This window comes from Sebastes umbrosus, chromosome 13 (assembly GCF_015220745.1).
Source record: "Sebastes umbrosus isolate fSebUmb1 chromosome 13, fSebUmb1.pri, whole genome shotgun sequence".
Taxonomy (NCBI): domain Eukaryota; kingdom Metazoa; phylum Chordata; class Actinopteri; order Perciformes; family Sebastidae; genus Sebastes; species Sebastes umbrosus.
Window position 1 is genome coordinate 24,805,502 of NC_051281.1, and position 27,745 is coordinate 24,833,246.

The following is a 27,745-nucleotide window of genomic DNA, read 5'->3' on the forward strand; positions in this document are numbered from 1 at the left end:
CTAAAACACAACAAATAGGATTCAGTTATTCTGGGAAAGCACCAGAAACATCAGATGAAGTGCTGTTTTTCTTAAAACAAGTTTAACACACCAATAACAAAAGAGATTTAGCTTACCTTGCTCTAGAATCAGGGTCAGCTCGTCCCGTGGAAGGCTCACGTAGTTATTGACCCTTTGTGGTATGGTGCTAAGCTCACTGAACTCCCTCACATTGAAGGCAAAGGAAGGGTTGTGTGAAATGGCCTCGATCTGCTTTGGGTCTGCATCCTTGACACCAACACCAAACGGTACGACTCCCTTTGTCTTCAGCGCGCCAGCAGAATCCTTCACGTTATCCCTGGATCTGCTTCCAGTCAAAACGATCAGAAACTGAGGGACATTTTCTGCAGCTCTGCTACCATGCCTTGCAGACAAGATGGTGTCCTTCATAAATGTCAGAGCTGCTCCTGTGTTTAGGCTACGTCCACCAGCCGGTGTCATTCCATTGACAGCTCTTATCACCTCATCTTTGGTTTGATAAGTGTTAAGGTAGAAAGTAGTAGTTGGCCTCTCGCTGTGTTGAACCACTGAAACTCGCACCCTGTCATTCCCAATGTCGAGTGGTTCAATGATTTTAATGATAAAATCCCGAAAGTAGTCAAAATTGTCTCGAACATTGTCTGTGCCATCAATGAGAAAGGCAACATCCCTTTCAGCTCCAGCAACTGGGGGAAAACAAAAAAAAAATTACCAGGGAAACCTTTATGTACATCATATTTATTTCATTAATAGAAACAAATGGATACAAAACTCACCAATTTCCTCAGTGAATTCCACATCTGTATCGCCAACCACTGATATCAACGGTGACATGATTACTTCAGCCAAAGCTGGTAAAGTAGAGAAGCTTGTTTCATGGTAAGCCAAATTTGGAACAAAGGCAACTGTTTTCATTAGGGCTTCGTCTGCTTGCCCAGAACTGACTGTGAAGGTCAAAACACCAGCCAGAGCCAATTTATCGGCTACGCTTTTAACCTGATCCTGGGCTGGACCGCCTGTGATCAGAACCAACACCTGCTGGACTCCCTGCCTCTTGCGTGAACCAGCTGATTGCTTGAACATGTTGGTAAGGGCATAATCCATGGCAGCTCCTGTATTCAAAACTGATCCTCCACTCAGCCTGAGTTCAGAGATTTTGTTCACAACATCTTGCCTGTTGTTGTAGCTGTTCAGATAAAATTCAATTTTTGGACTTTCAGCAAACTGCATGAAACCAATCTGGACCCTGTCAGGACGTACATCCAGCTGGTTGACCACGTTGATAATGAAGTCTCTCATATAGGGAAAGTTACTGCTGCCAATGTAGTTTGAGCCATCCACAAGGAAGACAATGTCTCGGACCACTCTTTGAGTCTGCACTGTGGTTATCTCCACCACTAGGGAAAAGCACAGAAACAAAACAAATTATACTCTGTGTAATACCGCGTACATTTACTTTCAGGCTCTGGAACACTATTAGTGACACATTAAAGGTAACCTATGCGACATTTACCCCAAAAAATATGTATAAACTCAAAAAAATAATCCCTCTCAATCATCACTTATAAACCACTAGAAGTGTGTGGCAGTACAGGTATCTACAGACACCCTGCCCTCTATCTGTATTTTCTCTTATCTTCTTATTTTGCTGTGTTTGGGACATTTCTGGGCTTCAACAAAAAGCCTTTGGGCCCCACGTGGGTGTGCAACCCCAACCAATTTGAGTGTGCAGCTGAGGTCAGGACTCTGTGAAAACATAGCGACCAGGTTACATCGCTGTCTGTAACCTGGTAGAAGGTAGAAAAATACTGCCAACTGAATACAGAGAAACTTTTGTCTCCAGCTGTGTGGAGCCAACCAGTTTAGTGCAAGGTAAAGTTTGGATCGGTCCCCTATGAGGATGCACATGTACAGTAATCACAACTCTGAGAAGCATGTCGCAACTACAGCCAATGAAATACGCCAAGGCCACATTCAAACCATCTTTAGGCCTACGTGAAAAAACACAGCCCCCTTATTTATATGAATGGAGCAAGTCTGGCCACGCAGCAGGGATGATAATGCACTGGACTCAAGAAAAAAACAAAAACGCTGGGTCATCAGGTAAGAAAGCGGCATCATCTAGCAAGGCGCTACAGATGCCAATCATGTGCATACAAGCGCACATTCCTGATGGATACACCTCAGTCCAAAATTGACTATGTGTTCAGTTTTCTCATACAACAAAGACCATGTGGGATTTTAATGGCTTAATTTTGCATACTTGTTCAGAAGCATCTGCATTTGCGGTATTACCACTTATTTATTCAACGTTTCCTTTAATTTGCCACTCATCTGTATATTTCCATTTAATCAGATATTTCATTCATGAATTATTATTAAAAGTATTGTTAAAATGTATTGAATGTGCGTAGAAGACAAAGCATTACCTGGTTCGGTTGGTACCTCAGTCACCACCACCCCAGCTAGAGTGGAGAGAGCATTGATAATTGCTTTTGGGTTGCGAAGCAGTGCGCGGAAGTCCTTCAAGAAGAACGCAACACTGTCAGCAAAGGCAATCTTCTTCAGCTCCTCCTCATCAGCAGATTTGGAGCCTGCAGCTAGAGTCAATACACCCAGTCGCTGAAGGGCCAAAGCAGGTGCTTCCACACTGTCACTGGACTTTTTACTGGTCATCAACAGTAAAACCTGGGGTACCCCCTGTTGAATACGACTGCCCTTCTCAGGCCGCAGCATATTCGTTCGCACAAAGTCCAAGGCTGCGCCAATGTTGATTGTCTGTCCAGGTCTTGGTTTGATAGAGCCCAAAGCCGCAGTTAATTCCTCTTTGGATCCATGGGAGTTGAGATCCATCTCAAGCCGAGGGTTATTGCTGAATTGGACTACGCCTACTTGAACTTGATCCGGACCAATTGGCATGATGTCGACAAACCGCTTGATGAATTCGCGCACAGAGTTGATGATAGTTGCACCCATTGTACTGTCGATTAGGAAGATGATGTCTCGTTTTCCGACCGCCAGGACTGAAAAGAAAAGAAAAGACATTAATATGAGAATAAAAACTGATTTTAAGAGATGTTATAATTATAAATATGTAAGTACCAATGGCTACCAAAGCCCACCAAGGATATTTTATAATTAGATTTACAATTTATATTTATATAAGATTATTTGGGATATGTGTTAACTAATATTGACATAAGAGAAAAAGATGGATGCCTTCCAATTTTTATATGTTAAAGATGTATTCTCATTAGGTATAAATTAGGTATAATTTGTATTATTCATGTTTTGAAAGCTGCATATGGACGAGGTATATAGTACCATAGAAAGTATAAATTTAGCTTAGAATATGACTTGAAATGCTCAATAACATTAATGATTAATCAACAAAATGTGAAATAAAAATACATAGCCTGAAAGTGACACTTGGCTATTTATGAACTTCCATTTCCATTGATGATAGCTGATTTTTACGTTTTGTTTATTCATACAGTTCGTAAAATTCAACTTAATTTAAACAAAGCCTAATACAGGTGGGCCATGTGCTTGAAGTGTATTTGTTTTCAGCTTTGCAATGATTGTTGGAACTTTCTCTTTGTCAATGTTTGAAGAAAAACAAATGTATTCAGAAGTAAACTGCATGAATTGTGCATTCACAAAATTATTTACTTGAAGGCAGGAACTTATCACAACAGAGCACTTTAAACTCTATCAAGGAATATATTTGGGCATATGTGATCAATGCAGCTTTTCATATCATTGACTTGGGTTTCTTTACAATGTATTAATGGAACTTTGTGGATCTATACATTTGCAGCAGCTGAGTCAAATTCCAAGGACAGAACACTAAGAAGAGTTAGTATTTCTCACTTTTAATGTTTTATTACCACCTCTGTTAAAAGCCCTTATCGTGATTGTAATATAGTGTGCAAGGTAAGATATGCTTGTGCTAAACTTGAAATTGCTATATACTTATTCATTATAAGCCCTTTGGGGCTTTTCATTTTTGTACCCTTCCACAACCACAATGCCTTGCCAAGATTTACAGAGAAGTTACCTACCTTCTGTGAACTCATTGTGAACTATAATGGTGCGCTGGACCACCCCGTTAATGTATGGGAGCAGCTGGTCACCCATGCTCGCCACTGCTCTGAAATCAGGGGCTGACAGGACAAAACTTTTATCTGTAGCAACTGCTTCCAGATCTGCAGTGGCCGTGTCACCAATCGTCACGCCGAATGTGATAACACTAGCCCTTTTAAGGGCCCGGTCACCAGCACCAGTATCATCAGTGGCTGGCCCAGCACTGATAACCACCAACATCTGGGGCACACCCTCGTCTGCCCTGCCCCCAGCTGATGGATTCAAAAGGCTATTGGCCACTTCCTCCAAGGCGGCCCCGAGGTTAGACTCGTCACCCCCTGAGTAGGCAAGGCCCTTCACCGCTTCCAGGACTGATGATTTGCTGTCATAGCTATTTAGATAGAACTTTATCTGTGGGTCACCATTGTACAGGGCCAAGGCCACCCGAACAGTGTCCCTGCCCACATCAAGGCGCTCAATGATTCTCAAAACCAAATCACGCACAAAGGGGAAGTTTGCTGCTCCAACGTTCTGTGATCCATCAATTAAGAGTACTAGGTCAGCTGAATCTTGTGCTTTAAGGAGAGAGAGAGAAAACAAAACAAAATGGAACGTGTGAAAGCGTTAACATGGTGAGACAGAGACAAAGAATCCAATCAAAGAACTCGTGCTGGCATATCATTATGTCAAGTAACATTAAAAGTGGACAAATCAATCAAACATTGCAAAACACATCATACTGCATGTTGGCTGAACCAAGGAGATTTCCTAAAGTGATGCAATTTGTTGAATTTTTCCCCTAAATTTAGCTTAGCATTCTTCAGTCACGATTGTTGTATGCTATAGTGTGATTTCTCCCCTATCACAGAATGGTTATTTGGATTGGATTATAGATTACAGTAACAGATGACTGATGATAATGATAGTCAGTGTGAATATGAACCACTGATATAAGATTCATTTAGCTAATCCTCCACATCTTATATGGTCAAAACTAACAGCTTAATGAGGCCAAAAACATTTAAATTCCAGACAAACTGATGTTTTCCCACATAAGGGCAGATTATAACTTCACTACAATGTAAAGCAAATTCAATTTGACATAATTTAGATTGGTACAGAAAAATAATTGAGAAATAGCCAAAAAATGTTTAATGTGGCTGAGTGACTGTTACTTGAACTGAAACGTTATTTCTTTTACAGAAATAAATGTATAACATTTTTGAGCATTAAGAATTGGAAAGCTGGAAAGCATTTGAAATGTGTAAAAACAATTATACAATTATTATAATTGTTTATCACAAGTAATATAATGATTAAATTTGATTAAAATAATGCATTGATACCTTTTTATTAAATCAATTTGCAGAGGAAAAAGTACAAAAACATCCATAACTAGCCAGGATATATTATTCAGAATTGTCAGAATAAAATTAATTTTAAACCAAGGTCACTCCATCATGAGACCATACTATGGAGTCAAAAGAAAAAGACTGCATGAAGAAAAATCATTAAGCTGTCCATTAAACCTTTACAAAGCTCCTTGTTAAATTTGGATGATGTGTCCCTTGTACAATATAAGCTCCATTGAGTTCAGCCATCCCATGCAGACTCTTGTTACGGACCTCAGATAAAGTGACCAGTCATGACCCTGTGGCATATCCTTGGTGCCTACAGGTTAACAGTACTTGAGAACATATTACATGTGATTTCATGTAAAATGAGTACAAATGTATACATTAGTGATGTCTTCAATTAATTTCAATTTGAATCATGTATGCTGGCAAAGGTAATGTCTTCTTTGGGTACTTGACATTTTATGTATATAGTTTCAGAGGAATGTATTTATTGATTCCAGCAATTTCCAGTAATGTATTGTAACATATTGTACATCATTTCTGGACATCTACACATGAAAATATTCTCAAAGTACTTCTGCAGGTCAAGGATGAGTCCAAGCAGGTTCATCGCTGTTTCAAAAACAGAATATTGGACATATTTTACACAGATAGACATTGTGACTGGTAAAAAACAAACATACAAAATGCAAGACACATAAGCAGTGGTGCATGGTTAGCTATTGTTAAAAGCTCATTGATTGATTTTGAGATGTGATGTTTTAAAGGGTAAGGCATCCTTGAGTCCATTTTCTTAACAAATGTCAGTCTGGGGTGTCAATATATGGATTGAGTTATTCTGTTGCTGTCTGTATTGTGTCCTCTCACATACAGCTGTGTCTAATACAAACAGGCATCATACCAAAATGGTGTCTTAAATTATGACTGAGGTTATTGCTGTATGCCAAAACAGAACTCAAATCCCTACCAAATTTAAAAGCACCTGGGACAGAATTTTCACATCGCTAAAATAGCTTTCTCTCAATCCATACTTTTTGTTTTTGTTCTGGCTTTGCACAGGCATATATCTGTGCCATTTTTAAACCCTAATCTAAGATGCTGTAGGGATGTCAATCACATGCAGATCTTATTGTGACTTTTAAAGCATTAGGGACATATTAAGTGTGGTAAGACAAAACAAGTGATGTTAATTTTGCAGGTGGATAGTGAAAGGTTATTGTGGTTAAAAAATACTTGATTGTGTTAATAATCAAATCCAGTCACGGCCACATATGCAGCAGATTCATCCTGCACATGTAGACACATTAGTAATGGTAGTGACACTGGTCCCATTTCATTACCTGTCCCTCCTCCAGCCACGGGGGCCTCGTTTGCCACAGGACCACCCCCTGACCGGGTCACTGCGTCGCAAAGCCCCACTACTAAATCTTGGATTATATCCCGCAAAGTCAGAAAAGAGTCTACACTAAATACATGAGTGTCATGGGGCTTGCTAGCCATCTCCCTGAGCTCCGAATCAACTGCATCCTGAACTCCAACTGCAAACACCTCCACGCCTGCCAGCCACAGCACCTGAGCTGGCTCAGCCACGTCATCCTGGGAGCGGCCATCTGTTAGCACCACCACCACCTGGGCCGCACCTTCAACAGCCCGGCTGCCCGAAGCAGTGGTCAAGTGTGTACGAATCAGGAAATCCAGGCCCAGGCCAGTCCGGGTGCCCCCACCACGGTATGGCATAGCCTTGATGTGGGACAGGACTCCCTGTGTTGTTGGGTAGCTGTTGAGCTGGAACTCGGTTCGAGGCTTATTATTGTACTGCACAAGGGCAAACTTAAACCTGTCCCCTCCAACCTGGTGCAGTGATTGTATCAAGCTGTACAAAAATTGTCTGACATGCTCAAAGTTCTCCTCTCCCATACTCCAAGATGAATCCACTAGAAAGTATATATCAGCTTCCAACCCGTGTGCACAATCTTCAGAAGAAAGTGTTTGGAGGACAAAAATGAAGACTAGTGAAAAGATGCTTGGTGTTTGGTACCAAAATATTGTTTTGGTGCTTAACACTAAGGCCCTGTTCAGACCTGGTATTAACATGCGTCTATAACTGATCACAAGTGGACAGTTCTAAATACAGGTGTGAATACACTCAAGACGCATTGGGATCTTATCGCTCAGACCACATTCAGAGATGCTCATGGTCCACATATGGCCACATTCTTTTAGCAGTGTGTACGCAAATGTGGTCTGGGCCACATTGTAGGACCGCCTACTCAATTGATGTCCCGCGTGGATCCACGGGTCTGCGCTCCTCATATGAATATATTGTATTGATTGAGATGTGTCGGGTGTTTTTGTTTCGGCGCTTTGCAGCCCCGGCTCTCTGAAGCTCTATACCTCGCTGTTACCTGGCAAAGGCAGCAGTGTTGGCGGCATGGAGGTCCCCGGGGACCGCTGGTACAATAACCATTTATTTTAATGTTAATAAAATGCACCCAAATTTATGAATATGTAGGATATTACTATTGACATTACTGTATGTATATTATGTCACAACGTCTGCTGTATTAGCCATGTGTTTACTATGTGTTCATTTGCTTATAGCACGGGGAGGTGAGATCAGATCACAAGTGGTCACTGGAGACGCATGTGGAGATGCATTCTTATGTCAGGTGTGAACAGACATACTTAAATCTGTCCACTTGTGATCGGATAACTCAGGACGCATGTTAATGCCAGGTCTGAACAGGACTTAATACTGTTGCACAAATACAACTGAAATGGTTAGTTCAGTCAAGTTTGACAGCATCATTCTGCTTTGTTTATCAAAAGCACCTGACTGGACTTGGTACTCTAACACTCCTGAGGCCTCTATTCTATTTGTTGTCCAATGTCGAGATACACATTTTGAATTCAGATTAAAAAACAAATTACAATGATCAATAATTGAAAAATAGCCAGTTTACCAACAATGCTCATTAGAAGTGAAAATTGTGTAATTACTTTATCTACATTAATATGTTTTGTTTTTCTTAAGATGTCATAAGCACTTTTATAAATCCCACTTTTCTTTGCAACACAAGAACAGGTGCACATGTAGATTATATATTTTTAAGGGGGGCAAAAATATGAAAAAAATATCCCACAGAGCATTGCTGAAAACTGGAAAAAAAAAAACACATTACAGGCAGACAGATCATCTGCAAAATGAACACATCCTGCTGACTGCAGCTGAGATGAACTTTGTTTGACTTACCTTCCTGAGCCTCAAGGTTGGGGAGCAGCCCTGCAAACAGGACGCCCAGGAGGGCACATAGCGGTAACAACCGATGCCTCCTCATCTTCTCTCACCAAAACAGCAGAGGGGACACCTGAGAAACCAGAAGCAAATATGATATGAATATTTGAACCAGCAGCCCTATCCTAAAACCACAAGGCCTGACCAATACTTCATACTTCAGGTCCCTACCTGTATTTAGGGTTTCTAACATGTTAACATGCTTTAGTGTTCAAAAAACACTTTACTTTTGTCAAACTGGCTATGCTGCAGCACCTCTTTTCACCCTCTGTCTAAACCACTCTGTTTTAGCTCCTGCCCAGTCTGCTCTGATTGGTCAGCTGGTCCACTCTGTTGTGATTGGTCAACCGAACCAAACTCTTTGGATTCCGCTCCAGCTCTGCTCTAACTAGCTATGTTTGAGGGCATGCCAAACTAGCCGTTATGCAAATGTGTTACTTGGTGACATCATCACGTTTCGGAAGAAAAGGCAGGATCTCAAGTGAGGCGTTTAAGGCAGTTCAGGAGCAGTGTTTCTGTGGGGGAGAGTAACTCCCTTTTATATGCACAAATATACTATATAACACACTAAAGGAAAGGGAAAAGGCATAATAGGTCCCCTTTGACACAAACACTCACGGTCCCAGAGACTGAATGACTGTAGATATTCAGAAAAACTTGGATTTTCTTCAGACATTATTAAAAAAACACACACTCTGCCCACAGAAATACATCATCATCTTTAGGCTACTAACAGCAAAGGGGTCAATATACATTGTATTTGTATTATATTGTATTTTATTTTAAGTTTGGGATAGGAATATCCTATTTGACATGTTGTTGCACTCCCTATTTTTGCTTTACTGCTTCTCTAAATATAACACACAACATTGCATAAGCTTGTTTTATTGGCCAAGAGTGCAACATCTAATCTTCGACACACCACACGTCTCCTGTCAGCCCTTTTTTGCAGTATGTGTAAGAATGTGATATTTCCTACTGCTACTACTGCTGAACTTTTTCACATTAACATGAGGCAGTGGCAAGCATCCTGCCCAAGCTTTAAAACAGACATGGTATCTGTCATTAAAGGCTGCTAGGTTGGAATAAAACGAGAAAGAATCAGCAGCACTTCTGGTCACAGACGTTTCAAAAACCTTTTGGTTTTGGTTTGTAAATGAGGGAGCTGCAGTATGTGTAGGTGTTTCAGTAGCAGACCTGAAGCACAGAGTGGTAATGATCAAAACCACCTGTTAAAACTACCAGCCAATGTGCTTTAGTTATTAACTCTGCTTGGCAAGAACTGAATTTTCCAACTCACCAAATAAAGTGTTCTTAAGCGGGGTGTTGGACTGGAAAGTCCAGTTTCACAGCAGGGGTGTGTGTTTTCTATTTAGTCAGGTTTTCCCCCATTGTGATGTTAAGTAATGTCACAGGAAATGAAAGGAAGGTCACACATGGCTCACTACTAAGAAGGTATGCATGCATCTACAGTAAGTATGTAATGTTGAGAGGAGAAAGAGAGAATATGCATACAGAAAATCTAACTCTAACTCAAATATGATCAAATACTGTATGCAAACTGTGTTACCACACCCAAAATCAAAGTTTCTTCAAGCAGGTTATAAACACAGCTTAATGCAGTTCATCAATCTTTTGCAATACCACACACACACACACACACACACACACAATTGTTCTGTAGCCACAGCCAGACTGGGACTCTTTGACACTAACCAACACAGCTGCATTGCAACCCACAGCCCTTACACTAACCTTAACCTAGAGATACCATAACCCTCAATTAGCCCTTTGAGAAGTAAGGATTTCCCTCCTCACTCTCCAGGTCTAAAACTCACAATGGTCCTCACAAAGATAGACAACCAAGCACACAAACACACAAAACCTATTCAATTTCAGACCACCCTGAGGTGATAATATGGGTTCAGGTCCAAGAGCAGCCAGCGCAATTACATTTTAATTACACTGAATCAAACCTAAAACTGCAAAACTCAGATGTGAGAAAAACAATTGCCACCCAAATGAACCCAAACCTCCAACTGCGATGTGTCTCACCACTCCTCTCTGCATTTAGGAAGGATTTTGAACACAAGCATACAAACACTAACAAAGAGGGGGTCTAAAAAAATTCAAATGACCCTAGATGGTTCACATGGCCAATGACCAATAAAGTGTTAACCATTAGACTAATGATGGGGGGGCTGAAGGTAAAGTCCCAGAGTCTCTTTAACAGCCTTTGGGCCTGCTGGCAGTCACGCAATAAAGGCTCAGCACTAAGGGCAGATATAATGAGTATACTGTAAGAAAAGTGGCATTTGGGAAATTAGATATTTACTGTATTATCTACTTTATTGGAAATACAAGAGTGCATTTGGATCATGGATGCTGAGGCACAACTGTGACAACACTGAAAATGACCAATGCCCTCTAGTGGAAAATGCAGGTATAACACAGTATAACAGACAATTTCCACAGCACACATAAAACATCTGTACTGTTCATCAGTCTTTTATCATGAGCTTATTTAATGGAATATGACTAAATCATGAGGCTTATGTTATGTGGGGAAGATGACAATGTCTTTGTGTGTGAGAAAACTTGAGGGACTGTAAAATGCAAAATTTACTGTATGATATATTTTTTTTCTTTTTTAATTCTGTCGCTCCTATTTTGTATTTTCTCTGATTAACCCCAATAATTATTTTCACTTTTAACTGCCTATGGGTCACCTGAGTGTCACTCAGATATATCCTGAGGAATCCGACTGGCAACCCTCAAGTCATAAAACTGCTTCCCTAAACTTTAGGCTACCTCAACCAGTGCCTCAAGGGAAGCCAGAAAAAACCTTATCAGTAATATAAATACAACAGTATAAATTTTGGCACAAGTGCAAATTGGGCTCATCGTTGCAGCAATTTAAAACAAAAATGAAGAGAGAGGAATTCTGCCAAACAATACAAATGAAACATATAGCCTAGGCCAAATTAACACAAGCCACAAGCTGCACGGGTCCTAGACTGAAATGCAAAATAGGTATGGTAGACAAAGGGATTTTTGTTGTTCTAAATTTTGGCCAACAACACATACCAATATTATTAACTCTCAGTTTTGGAAAATGTCCCTGCCTGTCTACAGTGGATTCCGTTACCCTCTGATCTTACCAAATGCGCACTTCAATCCTATTCAAATTAAAGGATTTATTTGCTGTGGAGTAAAAGAGACCCTTTCACGAGGATAGGAAAAACCTGGGTCAGCTAGGCTTGAATCAAAGCCATCCACAATACACAGCAATAATGAATTATAAACACATGGCTGTCATGTTTAATGCAACACTGCAGGCGTTGAGGTTGTTGGAGTCGCCGTGTTTATACTTTGCTGTGTCTGCTGTTTATGCAGACCGCACTTTGCAGACGAGAATCAAACTCTGAACTGGTGGGGAAATAACCAGTAACATTTGTACTCACTTTTTAGACAGGCCTATCAGTGTGATCATCAAAACGCACAGGAACTTATACAACTTTAACAATGTTGGCCATTTAGTTGAAGACCGAGGACAGTTACTGAACTAAACACACACATTAGAAGGCAGCTGCAGAGTTGTGTCACACGAAATACAAGTGTTTGCCCACTCTGAACTGGGTGGGGTCATTCCATAGTGACCGACAAGATCATGGTGAAACTTTCTGTGATAATCTTTACTTTATAAAACAAACATGTAAAGCGCTTGGACAATATATACCAACCAAGTAAAGAGAGTTAAAAAAAAAAAAAAAACAGAATCCCCACATGCTGTCAAAATCCAGATATAGGACTTAAATCATCAAGTTTCTTTATTTCAAGGAAATCTAAGCTCTCTTGGACACTGCAGCAGATGTTTGTGTTCTCCACTCATGCTCATGTGATTTCAGGTCACTCAAAAGCCACTGCAGACTTTGCCAGGCCTGGCCAATGTGTCAACACTATGGCTTCCCCTCACCGCCGCAGAGGAAAACACAGTAGCACAGTGGAGTCCTGTTTTCTCTGATACGAGCAGCCAAAACAATGGCAAGCATGGGGAATTACATTAGTGTGAAAATTAAGAAAGAAAGTAAAAAATATGCTATATATTACTTCACTTACTTAAAGCTACATTCACATTTCTTTTTTGCCAGTCAGGGGCAGAACTCTAAAGTTGTAATGACAAACATGATAGTAAACAGTTGCATGTTAGACATTCAGCAGACACGGAGAAACACTAACATTCATTTGGACTCATGTTTACGGCGACCTTTTGGTCTTCACCTACTCATAAACATCTGGCTCTTTAGCTGCTAAATGCTCCACTATGTTTACGAGCAAGTCTTTAACTGTCTATCAGCCGTTTGGTGCAGCGCAGGTCACGTACAGTGAGTTTATCAGAGGTTTTTCACTGAAAACAGCTGCGTGCTGCTGCTGGAAACAAGGCTAAAGTGAGCGGTGACACTCAACCAAAACAGTACGCTTTATAAGCTAGAAAATCAAAACGATGAGCTAAAAGATGCAAAAACACTCTATTAAAAATTGTCAACTGCGGAGCTGATAATTCGGTATGGGTTTGTCTTTAACATCACTCATTTAATCCATTGTTAAAAAAAAAAAAAGTGGAGCTTTAATATAAAAAAATATTGATCATGCAGCTTTAAGATCTTGGCAGAGAAAAGGAACTCACAAATTGTATGGGAAAAGGATAATACAAAAGGTAACTTCATTTCCTCACTGATGAATTGGATTATTACTTATACTCTGGTATAAATCTCAATCGCTGTCAGCAAACTGGCATTCCTAGGGAAGTCAAAGCTCTTCTTCTTCTCACTCACTCACTCACTCACTGCATGCGCCACATGCTGTATAAACTGCAGGTCACAGCTTCTAGTGAAGCAAGACAAGACAGGTGTTACTTGACAAGACAAAACAAAATACAGTGGCTGACATGACAGGGTTAACGCGACGGGGCAAATCTAACGAAACAAACAAAATGAGACAAATAACAAATGATGGTTGAAGGCCGTTGGGGGGAGGTTATCGACAGTGTAGGGCAGTCTGTTGTATAAGGGTCTAGTGTGTGTGTGTGTGTGTGTGTGTGTAATGTATGTGGTGTAGGTTTTTTAAAGAGGAGAAAGAAAAGGGCGGGAGAGAGAAAAAAAAAAGAAAAAAAGAGAGGGGGGCTGCAGGGGAAATGAGTATATTTTTCATGGCAGGGGTGTTTTATGAAGTCTCATGGCCCGACCATGTTACGATATTTTCTTAAAAAAAAATGTTTTGTTTGGAGAAGAATGAGAAAAAAAGGATTAAGCTCAATGTGAGGTTGGGAGATATCAGCATGCATTGAAGTCTATTAGAGTGTCTTTTTCGCCACCAGGAGTCGCCAAAGTCCGACATTTTTTAATCTTAAACATAGGCACTATGAGAAGCTAGAGATATCCATGGTACATCTATCATGTTGCGTGCCTTGGTCTGTTAGCATAGCAGAGACAGTCATATATGTATAATAACATCATGATGGTCTAAACATAAGAACGTGGGGAGTTATGATCTGTTAGCATGTTTGTGGGGTTTTTTTCTCCTGCTGAGGTCCACTTGGCGTGTATGCTGAGTCATCAATTAATCGTCATGTGTAATCCAGTCACCACTATAAAGTGACAGGCTTCAAAGAGAGCTCAGCGTTTTAATTAGTGAGCAGTTTATGTTATACATTGAGCAGAACATGCTGCTCCGTACACTGTATATAACAGAATAGCTTGCTCAGTGGTATTATTTATAATTAACACTGTCAGTTTGGATTTACGGAGCGAGATAGACACTGCAGTGTGCCTATAGGCACTCTGAAGCACGTCTGCAGCTGGACCTCACACACTCATTTATAGCAAAGACCACACACACACACATAAACATGCACATACATAAACACATCCACACGAACTTACAGTGCAGCACAGCACAAAATTCCAGCAGCCTCAATGACAGATATCAAGTGTAAGTTCTGATGCGTATTCCAGTTTTCACGCATCCTAAGTGCCTCAAAAATGTAATCTCGCAGCAGAAAAATAATAATAACCTCAGCAAAAACAATAGTTTTTTTTTGCACTTCGTGCCACCGTTGGGTCCCTGGCACTTTTGTGCTCGGGCCCTAATTAATTGCATGTTACCCCAGCTACACCAAGCGGGCCTCCTAGCATAGGAAGAGGGACGTCGCTCAGTCACCTCACAAAAACAAAAAGTGCTAAAAAGGTCCTTGTGCACCAGGGGCTCCTGCTATTGGTACATTTTCACACTGGTTTAAGTACTCTAAATACAGACTTTTAAAAGGCATCTAGGTACAAGATAAGGTTTGGCTTCACACTTCAATTTTTAAATTTTCGACACATAGCTAACGGGTTAGACCAAAATAGCTCTAAAAATTAAACTGTATGCTATCTGTCCAGCACCAAATAGCACTACAGGTGACAAAGTTATCAGCTAGATGATGACCATAGTGGAGCATTTAGCAGCTACAGAGAAGAGTGGATATTGGACTTGCGTTCATCGGGCCTTCAGAAACATGTTACTAATGTAGATCTGAATGTGTACAATCGCGACTGTTTGCTAATAAGTTTGCCATACCAACCTAAAAGGTGATAACATGTCAGTTTTTGTGTTTACAGGACCCCAAGTGGCCAAAAAAAATCAGGTTTAACTCTAGTCTAGGCCTTTCCCATACACACTGAACAAACACGTGCCTTACTGGAATAAAGTAGTACCAACACATTCTCCATGAATGAATGAAAATTTAATAATTCTAATTCTAATTAGGGATCTATGTTTAAAGGTGCTAAATGCGAGATTGGGAGCATTTTCATTGCCTCCGCACGGGTCTCAACATGGTGACGGCTGAGTCGGCACATTGTAGCTAACAGCGCTAAAGGTAAGAACCCCCTCCGGGTTGTTTAATGTTATATTAACGCCCTGGATATTGTATAGAGCAACATTAAAGGCAACGCTCACTGCTGATACTGGAGGTAGTGTGATGTCTATATGATGCAGTGGACGTTTTGCCAATACAGACACGTACATTCAACGGGGACTGTTACATTTCACCCCAATCATATTTTCCAGACCCCAAAAAAATTGCATGTGAGCATAGCTGGTGGAGATCCTGCCACATAGCTGCATTTCTTTTGGCAACCAACTCCTCAGCCACAGTGTAGCAGAAATGTAATCATTAAGTGTGTTAAATATGATCCCTCCCACTTGCAGATGCTCTCTTACACACAGACATATACCCTATGTATAGACGAAATGAATGTATTGCATAGTTTACATTAAGCAAGTGGAATTTGTCCAAGATGATATGCATCTAATAAGAAACCGTAATGTGCAACCACACGGTATGCACTGGGCTTAATGGGTCATATTGTCAAATTGGTTCAACTTTAGCAGCTCCCTTAACGCTTTATTACAGACTAAAACATTGTACATATCAATTATACTGTCAACAACCGTTATTGGAGCCAATATGCATAAATCAATTCTAAAGACCTGTAGAAATTAGAAGCTGAGTGATTAGTAGACTAAGTGAAGTCACGAGGGACGTGTAGTCATTTGTAATGCAGCTCCCGAGTGTGAGACAACTCTACACTGCCACTTACTTGCCACTTATGTGAAAAAATATCAATTGTGCATACAGTGTGTGTGTGTGTGTGTGACTTTGCACTAGTTAGCCTCCACATGTACCTGCGCACCCAAGCCACCCTTCAACTGGAAGGATGTGACATGACATATGTGGCACAGATGAGAGGAGGATCAATGATAAAGTTAAAAGAGGGAGGGGGAGGCAGGAAGGGCAGGCAGTTCCACACAGCTGGTGTGTATTAGTCCGTCTGACACCTAGCAGATGTGTGTTCAAGCATCATGGCCAATCTCCTGCAGGCTGAAACGTGACACTCATGCACTATTGTTCAGGATGGGAGAAAAGCGCATGGCGATAGCTTGTAGCAAAGACTGAATATTCATTGTTAACAACTGGATGAGGTCAGTTAGTTGGACAAGTTAGGGGTCCTGTGATCTTAATTAACCAATCAATCAATCAATTGACTCCTTAAAATGGCCATAAAAAAATCAAAGATGACAAAAATATAATGCCATCATCCATCACCCACAGACCTGGTGAATGGTTACTCCTGATTTACACCCCTTGCCATTATAGGTTGTTCCCCTAAAAAAAGAACATTGGAGAGGTAGTTCACCAAGACTAGACTTTTCTGAAAAATGTTCCAACCTTCCAGACATCTGCGCTGCATCATGGAAATGGACAAAAAGCTGGAGAGGGTACAGTAGTCATAAAACATACTAATGCTGATTTATGCTGTATATCCCAAAATCCTTTGTTATGTCCTGATGCAGCCCTGCCAATAACAAATTTCGATACTAGCGTCCAATGGGAGCTGTTGCATTGCCGTAAGGCTGGTAGTAAATTATGTGAAAATATTTCAAACACATAAAGTCAAATCTGGAGCGCACACCAAGTTTCCACTGGTTTTAGAGCGATGACCAAGTTCTCCCTCTCTGTATCATAGCAACGGGTTACATGCAAACATAAATCTGCGTCAAAGTAGTAGCTCATGAAAATCATTTCCAATGTAATCTCATTAAGTTGTGACTTGGAAGAATAAAATTACTTAATTTGCGCATCAAAGCCCACGTGCACACAATGAAACTTTGAAATGAAGATATTGCTGAATTCCTCTACTTGGACAGTCTTATAGAAGAAGATTAATGGCTCACACCTGGGTAACTACAGTGCAGTGCAGCCCACTACCACCAACCCACCCACCCACCCACCCCACCTCTTTTGTCCAATGGAAGAAAAACCCCTCCTGGTTCTCCTGGTTCTTCTGGCCAGTAGTGTGGAAAATGCTTCCTTCACACTTTTCCACTCCTGCACTCGTTTCAGAGGGTGTGGTTTTGGGCTACTGCTGCAGTGGAAACATCTACCCATCCAACTACTCGTCTTTAGAGCTCACATGTGGGTGTGGAGATTTTTAAACACGGGATGTGACTGTACCATTACCAACATTTTTCCCTATTTAGATTTAACTGAATGACCAACAGATCAATCCAGAATAAAGTGCACAAAAATGAGCAGCTGAAAGATGATCAATGGAATTTCTCATCTCTTCACATAACATACAGCAGAATTAGCAGAATTTGATGAATCTTTTACATTACGTGGTGCGTTAATTACACAAAATCTGCATTCTACCATAGAAAGTACATCACAAATTTACATTGTCATTATTCCGTGCAAAGCAACTTCCCAGGTACAACACTGATCTGGGTTCACAGCTTGAGCATTTCTGGGACTTTACTTGTTTCTCTTACCACAATTATTTGAACTTTGCACAAACAAAGAATGCCATTTTAAATTTTTGAAGAGAAAACAAGAGCACACACACCCCCCTACACTCACATGCACCGTACATAACTTTGCTGAGGTCTCCTCCTTCACCCTGACTGTGGCTCACCTCCTGCCCTTGCAGCACTCTCACCACTAAAGTATATGTTTCAGTCATGCTGCTAAACGCATGCTGTCTGATATTTATGACCTATAAGCCAAAAAGTCTGTGCAACTCTATGTTTATGACACCCGTCATAAGCTTACAAGTTATGACTAGAAACTATGCTATGGTCATGCACTATGTATGCTCAACATACAGTGCAATCAAGGTCAATCCTTAAAGAAGTCAAACTTGAGATATAAAGCAAGTATGCATTTGTAAAAACCAAACAGAAACCTCTTTCTGCAAGATCAGTCACCTTTAGAACAATGCAGATTTAAAACTTACCCTGAGCTGAAGTAGCTGTACTCCACTGTATTTGTTTTTTGAAGAAAAAAAGAGTATATCAGTTATGTAAAATGACTGCAAGCAGGACTTTTGGTCATTATCCTCCTGGTAAATTCCCCTTGCTGGTTTTTCCAGCACCTCCCAGAGGAAGGCTGGCTGTGTAAAGCTGTGATAAGGTCACTGATAAGAGATGTGCAGAGAGAGGGGTCCTGAGTGAAGGGAGGAAATGGTCGAGACAGAAAGAGACAGACAGCCTCCTAGTCTCAAACCAGAGGAGATGTGGGGCTGAGTTCAAGGCAGGGATGGGACAAACTTCCAAAGTTCTGGAGTTCTGCCACCTCTCTGTTCCTCCTCCTACTTTCTCTAAAGAGAGGAAAAAAGAAAAAGAGGAGGAAGAGGAGGAAGGGTGGGGGTGGTGAAGTAAATGAAAACCAGACACATAGCCCTGTTTGGTCTGGATGTGAGCAGTGGGGAAGATGATGTCACAAACCTGGAGTGGGATTTTCTCCTCTTCCTACATTTTGCCATTTCTCCCTCTACCTCTGTGGGACCCTTGTTCTTACATTTTGGCTATTTGGATATTAATTAGTTATCACATTAAATGGCAAATAGGTATAAACATATTGTGGTTCAAGTAACTATCCACTGGTAAAGTGATCTAGCCACGCATGTTTCTCTTTAAAGGTGGATAATTAAATGGAAAATTTGCCACCTTTTATGTGGATGTCCAATCAGTGCATATAGTAAATGTAGTCCACTGAAGAAATAAATCCCCCAGTGAGTGCCAGGATGTACCAGGATGCATTGGGCGTGAGTGTCGAGTTACGTCCACATATTTACAAGCATAGATATAAAACAGTAGATGTGACATTAAATCATAACTAATGGGATAATTGTCCGCCATCTAACCTATTGTTTACAATTGCCACCTATGGGCAGCAACTGGTTGTCAGCTGTTCATCACCTAATTGCTTCACCAAAAGGACCACAGAAAGGCTAGTATCACTTTCCACACGTCAGTACAAAATAGATGAGATATTTATTTTTTACTTATGGGTCTAAAACTACAAAAAGTTAGTGAACTAGGTAACTTTACTTTTTAGCTAACAAGCAACAGACCAGCTGAGTTCTAAGTCAAAGTTATTGCTGATTGCTAGCTCAACAGCATTGATCTGAACAACATTTTAATGTTAGCTATGCTGACTTGGTTCAAAGTTATTAATATTACCCTAACATTTGGCAGCTATAAGCAGCTGTGCTAAAAGTGCAAAAGTAAACCTACAACATGTTAACGACAATGAGAAGTGCTAGTCGTATTTAATGTTGTTTCATCACATCTAATCCAAAATTAGCTGCCCCGAATCTTGCAATCAGTCATCGCAACATCGCAGCCGTTGCACTGGAGGAGAGGAGATGCGATGGCCAGCCAGCGCCGGAAAGACGTCTCGACCTGACGAGTTGAGTCCCCCCGGCAGACTGCGCAGACCCCACCCGTTGAGAAGTGTACAAATATTTTTGGCTCATTATGAAACTGTGAGATCACTTTGATTTCATTTGAGTTAGGCTACACAATGATTGATTATGATCGGATAAAGGTTGATTATCGCCATATAGACATTATCGCCAACGTTCACACCAAAATCTTGGTTGTCTTTTCCAGTTTATCGTCGGGATTCTGAAAAAGGTCTCCTGCTCACCTCTGTCCTAGTAAGGAAGAAACCTTTCACACATAGTAAAGCACACAGCTCGCTCTCTCGGGGTTGTCATCGGCGACAGCATCCAATAAAAACTGCTGACATTCATTACAGCAGAATGATTTTGTTTCCATTCCTCACTGTCACTTTTTACGTATGTATGATCCATGTTTTATGCGTGTATGTACATTGTGACTTTGGTATGTTGTGTGGCCTGGAGCCCAAGACAAATTTCCCTGTGGGACAATAAAGTATATCTTAGCTTATCTTATCTTATGTTACCAGTCGTCCAATCACAGTGGAGGAGGGGCGGGACAAAATAGCCTACCACAAAGATGTGATCAAATGTGTTTTATTATGAGTATATTGTGGACTTATTGTGCATGGTTATGCTGTTGTTTTTATTGTTTTTACTGTGGACTTTTGTCGTCACGTGCACTGGACCAAACCAAATTTCCCCATGTGGATTAAAAAAGTTGATCTGAATCTGAATCTGAACCAAACGATCGTATTCGCCAAGATGTTTCCTCGCCCACAAAATCTTGTGAACCCACATAGGCCGTCTGGTCTGGCAAGAAGTTTCACCAAATTAAACAAATAAACTCAAAAATCTCCCACTAAGGAATGTGCGAGACAGTGTTGTGGGAGAGGTTGAAAATGTGAATGCTGTTAAGGAAGAGCATTGACACAGTGCCATGATTGTAATTGACCCACAACAATAAAAGCTTTAAGCAAACGCAGCCTATTACATTGCTTATGAGTTCAATTTTATCACCAACACCCTCACACAGCCACACATTACAGACTATATGGGCCGTAATGAAAAAACGAATATTAGGCCTGCTCGTTGATGAGAGACTGTAGCTGTGTCCCAACGGCACACTACACACTATCTTGTTTTTAAAAATGTAGTGCGTTCACACTGAGAAAATGACTAAAGAAAGTAAATGGCGGCATGTATGCTAAAACCATTGTGTTGAGTGGTCTGAGTCTTAAAGCTGCACAAATCAATATTTTTCATTTTTACAATGGATTGAATGACTGTGTAATGTGAAAGATGTCGCTCGAAGTGATTTACCCGCAGACAATTATCGCTGCACCTTGCAGTTCCCCTCAGCTCTACAGACTGCTTTACACTCGTTCAGCTCATCGTTTTGGTTTAGTCTGCAACTCTAGTGTTTCGGTTCATTCTCTGCACTCTCGTCAGCCTCGTTTACAGCCGCAGCAAGCAACGGTTTTCATTGAAAAAAGGGAACATGAATAACACGAATGCTTATTTTGCTCCATGTCTATTGGATGTGTAGATAGGAAATTGTTTGCTAACACATTCACCATAACAACTTATATAGGATGATAATATCTTAAAGCTTTGTTTACAGCATATTCCATTGCATACATGTGGCTGAAAAAAATGATTAATGCAGCTTTAAAAAAATACTTCATTAAAGTAGCAGGGGGTAGAAATGGAGCAAATATGATTAAAAAACAAGTTATTTCTATAAAATGTATATAAAATCACTATATCCTGACAGTAGTGCATGAGACAGGTAATCTGAAAAAAAAAAGTCATGTGCCTCTGTGTCCTCCGGTGCTCCTGATGGCATCTGCAAGATTTTACAGACCGGAGGAAAACAACCAATCAGAGCCGAGCTGGACCCTTGCCGTCTCTGAGCAGCTGTCAATCACTCGCGAACTCCGATCAAACGGTCAAACTAGGCACAACGATTAAATATGAATCAATATTCTGTTACTGTAATGCTTATTTCTCTCCTCAAATGTTATCAGAATCATCTTGTAGTGTACCGTTTAGCTGTAAAATGAGAAAGTTTGTGACCTGGCAGCCAATGCTGAGATCAGTTGAGGAAATACCAAGCACACAGACAAAGTTAGCAACTAGCTGGTGAACATACTAGAGCATTTAGCAACTAAAGAAACAGACATTTCAGCCCATAGTTGGTGGAGACCAATAATAGCTAAATGAAGAATTCATATTTTACTTACATTTTCCAGGTGTTTTGTAACACAGCCCAAAATGAATGCTAATGTTGCGTTGTGTCTGCTGCTAAGATGCTTGCTAACTTTATCAGGTGATAGTATGTGGATGTTGTGTTTGGAGCATGTTCTGCTGCGTGGTTATAAAAATCAATGAATGCCACTTTAAACATTTCAGTTTATTATTTTGAAATTCTCCCTTTTTTAAATTGGCAGTGTTTTAAAATCACAATTTCACTGCAGTATTCATGTCCATACCTTGTGCATATAATACCCTCCACTATCAACGCAAGTACAAAACATTAATGTTTACTTTAAAGCACAGACTGTAGGAATAGCATGGAATGCTTTATAGTATATACAGTGGACTACACAATACACTAAATGTCAACAGGAAAGAACCCTCAGTCAGCAGCTCTTTGCTGTTGAAGTTCAGGCCAAATAAAGGGAGGATTGCTGCAGCATTTTTTTGTCAGTGAGCTAAAACAGACTTTGTTGCCAGAGGTCAGTATGCTGTGAAATTAATTTCCTCACATCTGTGTGAATAAAAGTGTAACGCTGAGCTCTAACAGCAGTTGATTATCAGGCAAGGTAACTGCTGTTACCCCTCAGAACCTTCTCTGCATTTATACTATACTTTTTTAAATGCTTAAAAGAGGATCCAAAATGCACCATATGGAAGTGTTTATAACACTGGCCCACTGCATCTATGTTCTCTCTTGGTCATTACTCACACCACCAATACTTTCTGCAAAGCACTGCACTGTTATGGCGGTGCTATGGCAACCACTGTTGTAATATTCAGCGAGTTACAAGCTGTTATATGTTCTGAGAGAAATGTGTGATAAGCAGCTAGAGATTGGTCCATTATACTGAACAATTACATCTTTCTTGACAATTGGTGACTAAATGTGCCCTTTTGTATCAACATTGAGGATCAGCTCTTATATCATGTATTAATCGACCGTATGTTGCGAGTTAAGATCAAAGCAAGACGCAGGCCGATCAACTGCATCCAAACATTCCGTCATCATTTAGGAAACATGTCTTACATATATTCCCTTGTGAGTCTGCCGTAATCCAACACAGACCCTTCAAAATCAAAACCTTTCACAGTCACAGTGTGACAATGGGACTAATAATAATATTGTTGGGTGATGTTAATGTCACGCTCACAGCTTTAAACAATTGCCTGAGATGTCAAGGCAAGGTGACATCTGCGTTAAAGGGATTCTTTGATGGATGCCACCAAGGGGATTTCATGTGGGTGGATGAAAGTGCAGATTGTTGCCTGTGATGCTTTTAAAAAGCGGATTCTTGTTTCAATCATTAATAACTGCCAGCTTTCATAACACAGACAGGTATGCGACAAAGGACGGATGAGAACCATGAACTTTGTATCACTTTAAAGATAAAAACTAGAACAAACGGACATTTTCTTCAGCATCCAGATGATGTTTTGGGTGTGGCCCTACTGTCACAAGGTTCCTACAGTATGTGGAAATTATTAAAAGCCTAGGGAATGTGTCCTGAAGCCTTATAAAACTGTGACTACACACTCTGTTTATTCTATTCTCAAATAAAAGCATGAGACTCCCCTCCAAATGACTGGAGTATTCAATCTGGTCTCTGGAAGTTGCTTTTCTTGCCTGTGAAGACGTTACCATTAGGAACAAACTGTTCACTGGCCAGTTGGAGGAAAATGCATGTGTTGATTCCACCAACACTTATTTCCATCGCAGCATAAGCAAATAAATGGGTGGAGATGGATTGGCCTTACGTCACTCCAACCATGTCTAATGAGGAAAGTATTAATACACACAGTAACGGTAGATGCTCAACAGAAGGAGGTTCAAACGGGAGAATAACGCTGAGCAGTTTAAACCTTTTTAAAGCTGCCTCCCTTCAGCCATAACCCAACACAAGTATACATGTGTGTCCCAATAGAATTGTATACTGCATATAAGAATAATCTACACAGGAACATTACAATGGCAACAGTATTTTTCTCATCTGATTTCAGGTTTTGTAAGTGCAGGCAAGTCATTGTTTTTTTTATTATGAGTAGTTAATTCCAGTTCTAACTCTTCCTTATAAGATTCCTTCCTGAACATTTTACGGCCAGCAGATGGGTTTATTTGTAGTCTATCTTTATCTTTTCAGTAAAGATGAGTATTGGGTGAAGGTAAATTCTAACGTTATCATGATGCGTTCAAATGTAATCTTGTAAAATTTTGTTTTTGGCGAGAAACTTGAATAAATCCAGTTGTTTGAAGGAGATGTTTTCACAGCAATTAATAGAGAGGGATTATGAGCTGTTTAACTTCCTAACAAAAAACAGTATGCAAACTCCTAATGAAGGAGTGTTTGTTGAAGTACATGGGATTTATTGTTTAACTTTTGTTTTTCCTGTGGTATCGAATTGGTATCGAGAAATGTTGAATTTCACTGTTATTGGTATCGCCAGCTAAATTTCTGGTATTATGACATCCCTAGTTTAGTTTTATTGGAACTGACAAAACACTTAAAATGTATTACTGAAGCACCAAAAGGTGCGGTGAAACATTTTGGGTGCACCTAAATTATGTGGTGGTGCACCTAAATGAAAAGTTAGGCTCACCAGGGCAACCAATGTAAAGAGTTAGTCTGGAGCCCTGCTCCTTTTCATGTGGTCTTGGCCTGGTTGTTTAGCCCGTACCAGAGTCCGATTGACAGCTTTCACACCAGTCCAAAAGAGACTAAACTGGCAAACACACAAGAGTTTGATTGAACCGAACTAAACAGGTTAGGTGTGAAATGCAAATTAATACCAAGCAAATAGACTATTTTTCTAAACACCTTGTTAGATATAGGATTTAAAAACCACAATCCAGCAAAACCTGAATTCCTGATTTTAGGTAGCCAAGGAAGCTGACATAAGTATTAATAAGCAAAGTCACTAAATTCTGAAACTCTCAACAAGCAGTATATGGAAAAAAAAAAAGCACTGACAAATACTGGAAATTGTGAAGGTGTTATTAGTCTACTGCTTTACTAAACTGTTTTGTTTAGTAAAGCAGATACAATGCACACTACACCAACACTGTATTACTCTATGACTTGACAGCCTTACATTTACTGCATAAAACAATTCATTTCAGACAGAAAGGTAAGATTCTTCGAATACCCCTGTAATCTGAGCATGACTAAAATTAAAGTCAGCATGTGAGAAAAAGAAAAAGGGAGAAATGTGTGCATGCTGACCTCAAGCAGGGCTGAGTTGACAGAGTTCAGGATAGGAGGTCAGATGCCAAGTATTCAGTTTTAGACTTATCCAGGTTCAAAAGTACACCAGAGGTTTGCAGTCTTTAAATCAAAGCCAGCTATATCTCTGCTGAGGTGATCTGCTTTTTCTTTTGAGCTGGATCACACAAGCATTACTGTTCAGTCTCTTTTGGCAGTGCAAGCATGAGGGGCATCAGCAACTGCACAGCCCCAAGTCAGCTTCAATCCAACTTAATAGTCTACAGTGCTTTGGGTCTGTTGTGTTTGACAAAAGACCAGTAAAATGGATGGCTGAAACACAGAGGCATAGTCAAATCTAGGCCTATGTCTGTGGTTTTCATATTCATGCAGAAAGTATAATGTAGACTGGCACATGTGCTGTTCTTTCCACTTTCTGAATGACTTTGACTCAGAACCACCCAATGACTCATGAAAATATGAAACAAGCATTTTTTTGTTATTTCACTCAAGGATTTATGGTCTCTTCTACAATGAACTGTAGAAGTGGTACTAGCTCTGCATTATATGTACTGATCGGTTTAGCATTAATAAAGACAAAGTGTGATTTCCAGAGGTGACTTTATAGTAGAATCTGCACTAAGCAAGCAGAGAGGATGAGTTACTTTGTTGTGCTTCCAGCAGGTGGCCCTATCCAAAACCCAAGCTACTGTTCATTTCCTGAAGTGGGATATAGCAATCACATCTGGACATACAAGCCGAGGCATCAGTCTAAATATGGAACTTATCTAAAGACAATTCTGTTGAGCCCTGACTTGAATAAGTGGCTAGATATGGGCTTCATTCATTCAGAGTAAAATACTGAGTAATCACACCAAGTTTGCTTAGCAGGGTAATGGAGGCCAAGCTAGCACTTAGGAAGATTTTTGTTGTTTGAGGGGCAATTTGAGCGTGGCGTTGAAACAGTAATTTCCTCTCAGAGCGTTCCTGTATGTTATTTCTACAAATATCAACGCGTTATTCTAGGTTTATACACGGAAAGGTCTTTCACAAGGGTAGAATTGAGAGTACTGGGACAAACTTGCAATGATACCAAATGAAAACAGAATAACAGTTAATTCAAGTACAAAGTACATTTACAAGTTCCCTATATTTTATGATTCATACACTAATATATTTGTTATTTGCTCTTTAGCACATTTGTTGTAATTGCATTGTACCTTGCAAATCTGGGCTAATCTGCATCGTCCTATCTGAATTCTTGTGTTTAGCTGTGGAAACATGATCATGTTGCACTAAGACATTTAATAATGTTGCAATAATGAGAAAGTTCAACAGGACACTATACCATTATTTCCCCTGTAATCCTTAGTTCATTGGGTTTCCACGCAGAAGGTCCTGGTAAGTTTAGTCCCAGGACTACTTTTCAAGGAACTAAAAGGTTCCTTCAGCCCAGTGTTATCTGCGTTTCCCTAACGTTCTAAAGACATGCAAAGATTAGGCAAATTAGTCCGCTGACGTATGAAAAAGCAACATGACATGGGACTAGGGCTGCTGGTGGTTGCAGAGGTAAACACATTATGCAGCCTGCAGTTCATTGTGCCAGTTCGATTCATCTAAAAAAATATGTGTTTTGTCTCACTGTGACGACATTTACTGGTGCATTACAGAGGAGGAAAATGAGAGATGATTATGGTTATGTGTTTATGCTTAACGACGTAACCGCCGTGAAACAATCAAAAAATAACTTTTATTTCAGCCAAATATTCCCTGTTTCATGGCACCGCCTGTGTTCCTTCTACCACACATCTTCTCAGCTCACTCACACAATCTCTCTCTTTTTCCCTGTCTTTTTTAAAATTAGTCGGGAAGCGGAGCCGAAATTTACTTTTAATGATATCAAACAAAGAGAAATGCTCTCCCCTCGTCCTAAAATGGTCCTAAATCAATACTAGAATACCTTATTTTCTGCAAGGCCTATGGAAAGGAGGCTGGGTCACGGGCGGACATGGGTCTTGGGGTATGGGGTATAACACATGCGCAGTGTAACTGAAGCTGCGGCCGTGCGTTGCGATTGGCTCAATTTCAGCGAGTGCAGGCTAGATTTTACTGCGCATGTGTTATACCCCCAAAGATATGACGCATTGATGATGCGTGACCTAGCCTGGTTTTTGTGAAGGAAGCGGTACAGTTGAATCAGCAGCTTTGTGTGTGTGTGTTTGACCAATCAGCGACGGTCAT

At 40.4% G+C, this 27,745-nt stretch overlaps 1 protein-coding gene across 1 annotated transcript in view; it reads right to left on the minus strand.

The window, feature by feature from the left end:
• Nucleotides 1-18,904, minus strand: part of LOC119500434 (collagen alpha-3(VI) chain) — a 23,545-nt gene extending 4,641 nt beyond the window's left edge. The window contains exons 1-7 of the mRNA XM_037790146.1: nucleotides 18,597-18,904; nucleotides 8,716-8,830; nucleotides 6,803-7,435; nucleotides 4,083-4,679; nucleotides 2,448-3,041; nucleotides 795-1,415; nucleotides 117-704 (exon numbers count right to left, since the gene is read on the minus strand). Of these exons, the coding sequence (XP_037646074.1) occupies nucleotides 117-704; nucleotides 795-1,415; nucleotides 2,448-3,041; nucleotides 4,083-4,679; nucleotides 6,803-7,435; nucleotides 8,716-8,800 (3,118 nt within the window). The 5' untranslated portion in view covers nucleotides 8,801-8,830; nucleotides 18,597-18,904. The remainder of the gene's footprint in view (nucleotides 1-116; nucleotides 705-794; nucleotides 1,416-2,447; nucleotides 3,042-4,082; nucleotides 4,680-6,802; nucleotides 7,436-8,715; nucleotides 8,831-18,596) is intronic.
• Nucleotides 18,905-27,745: the final 8,841 nt, after the last annotated feature.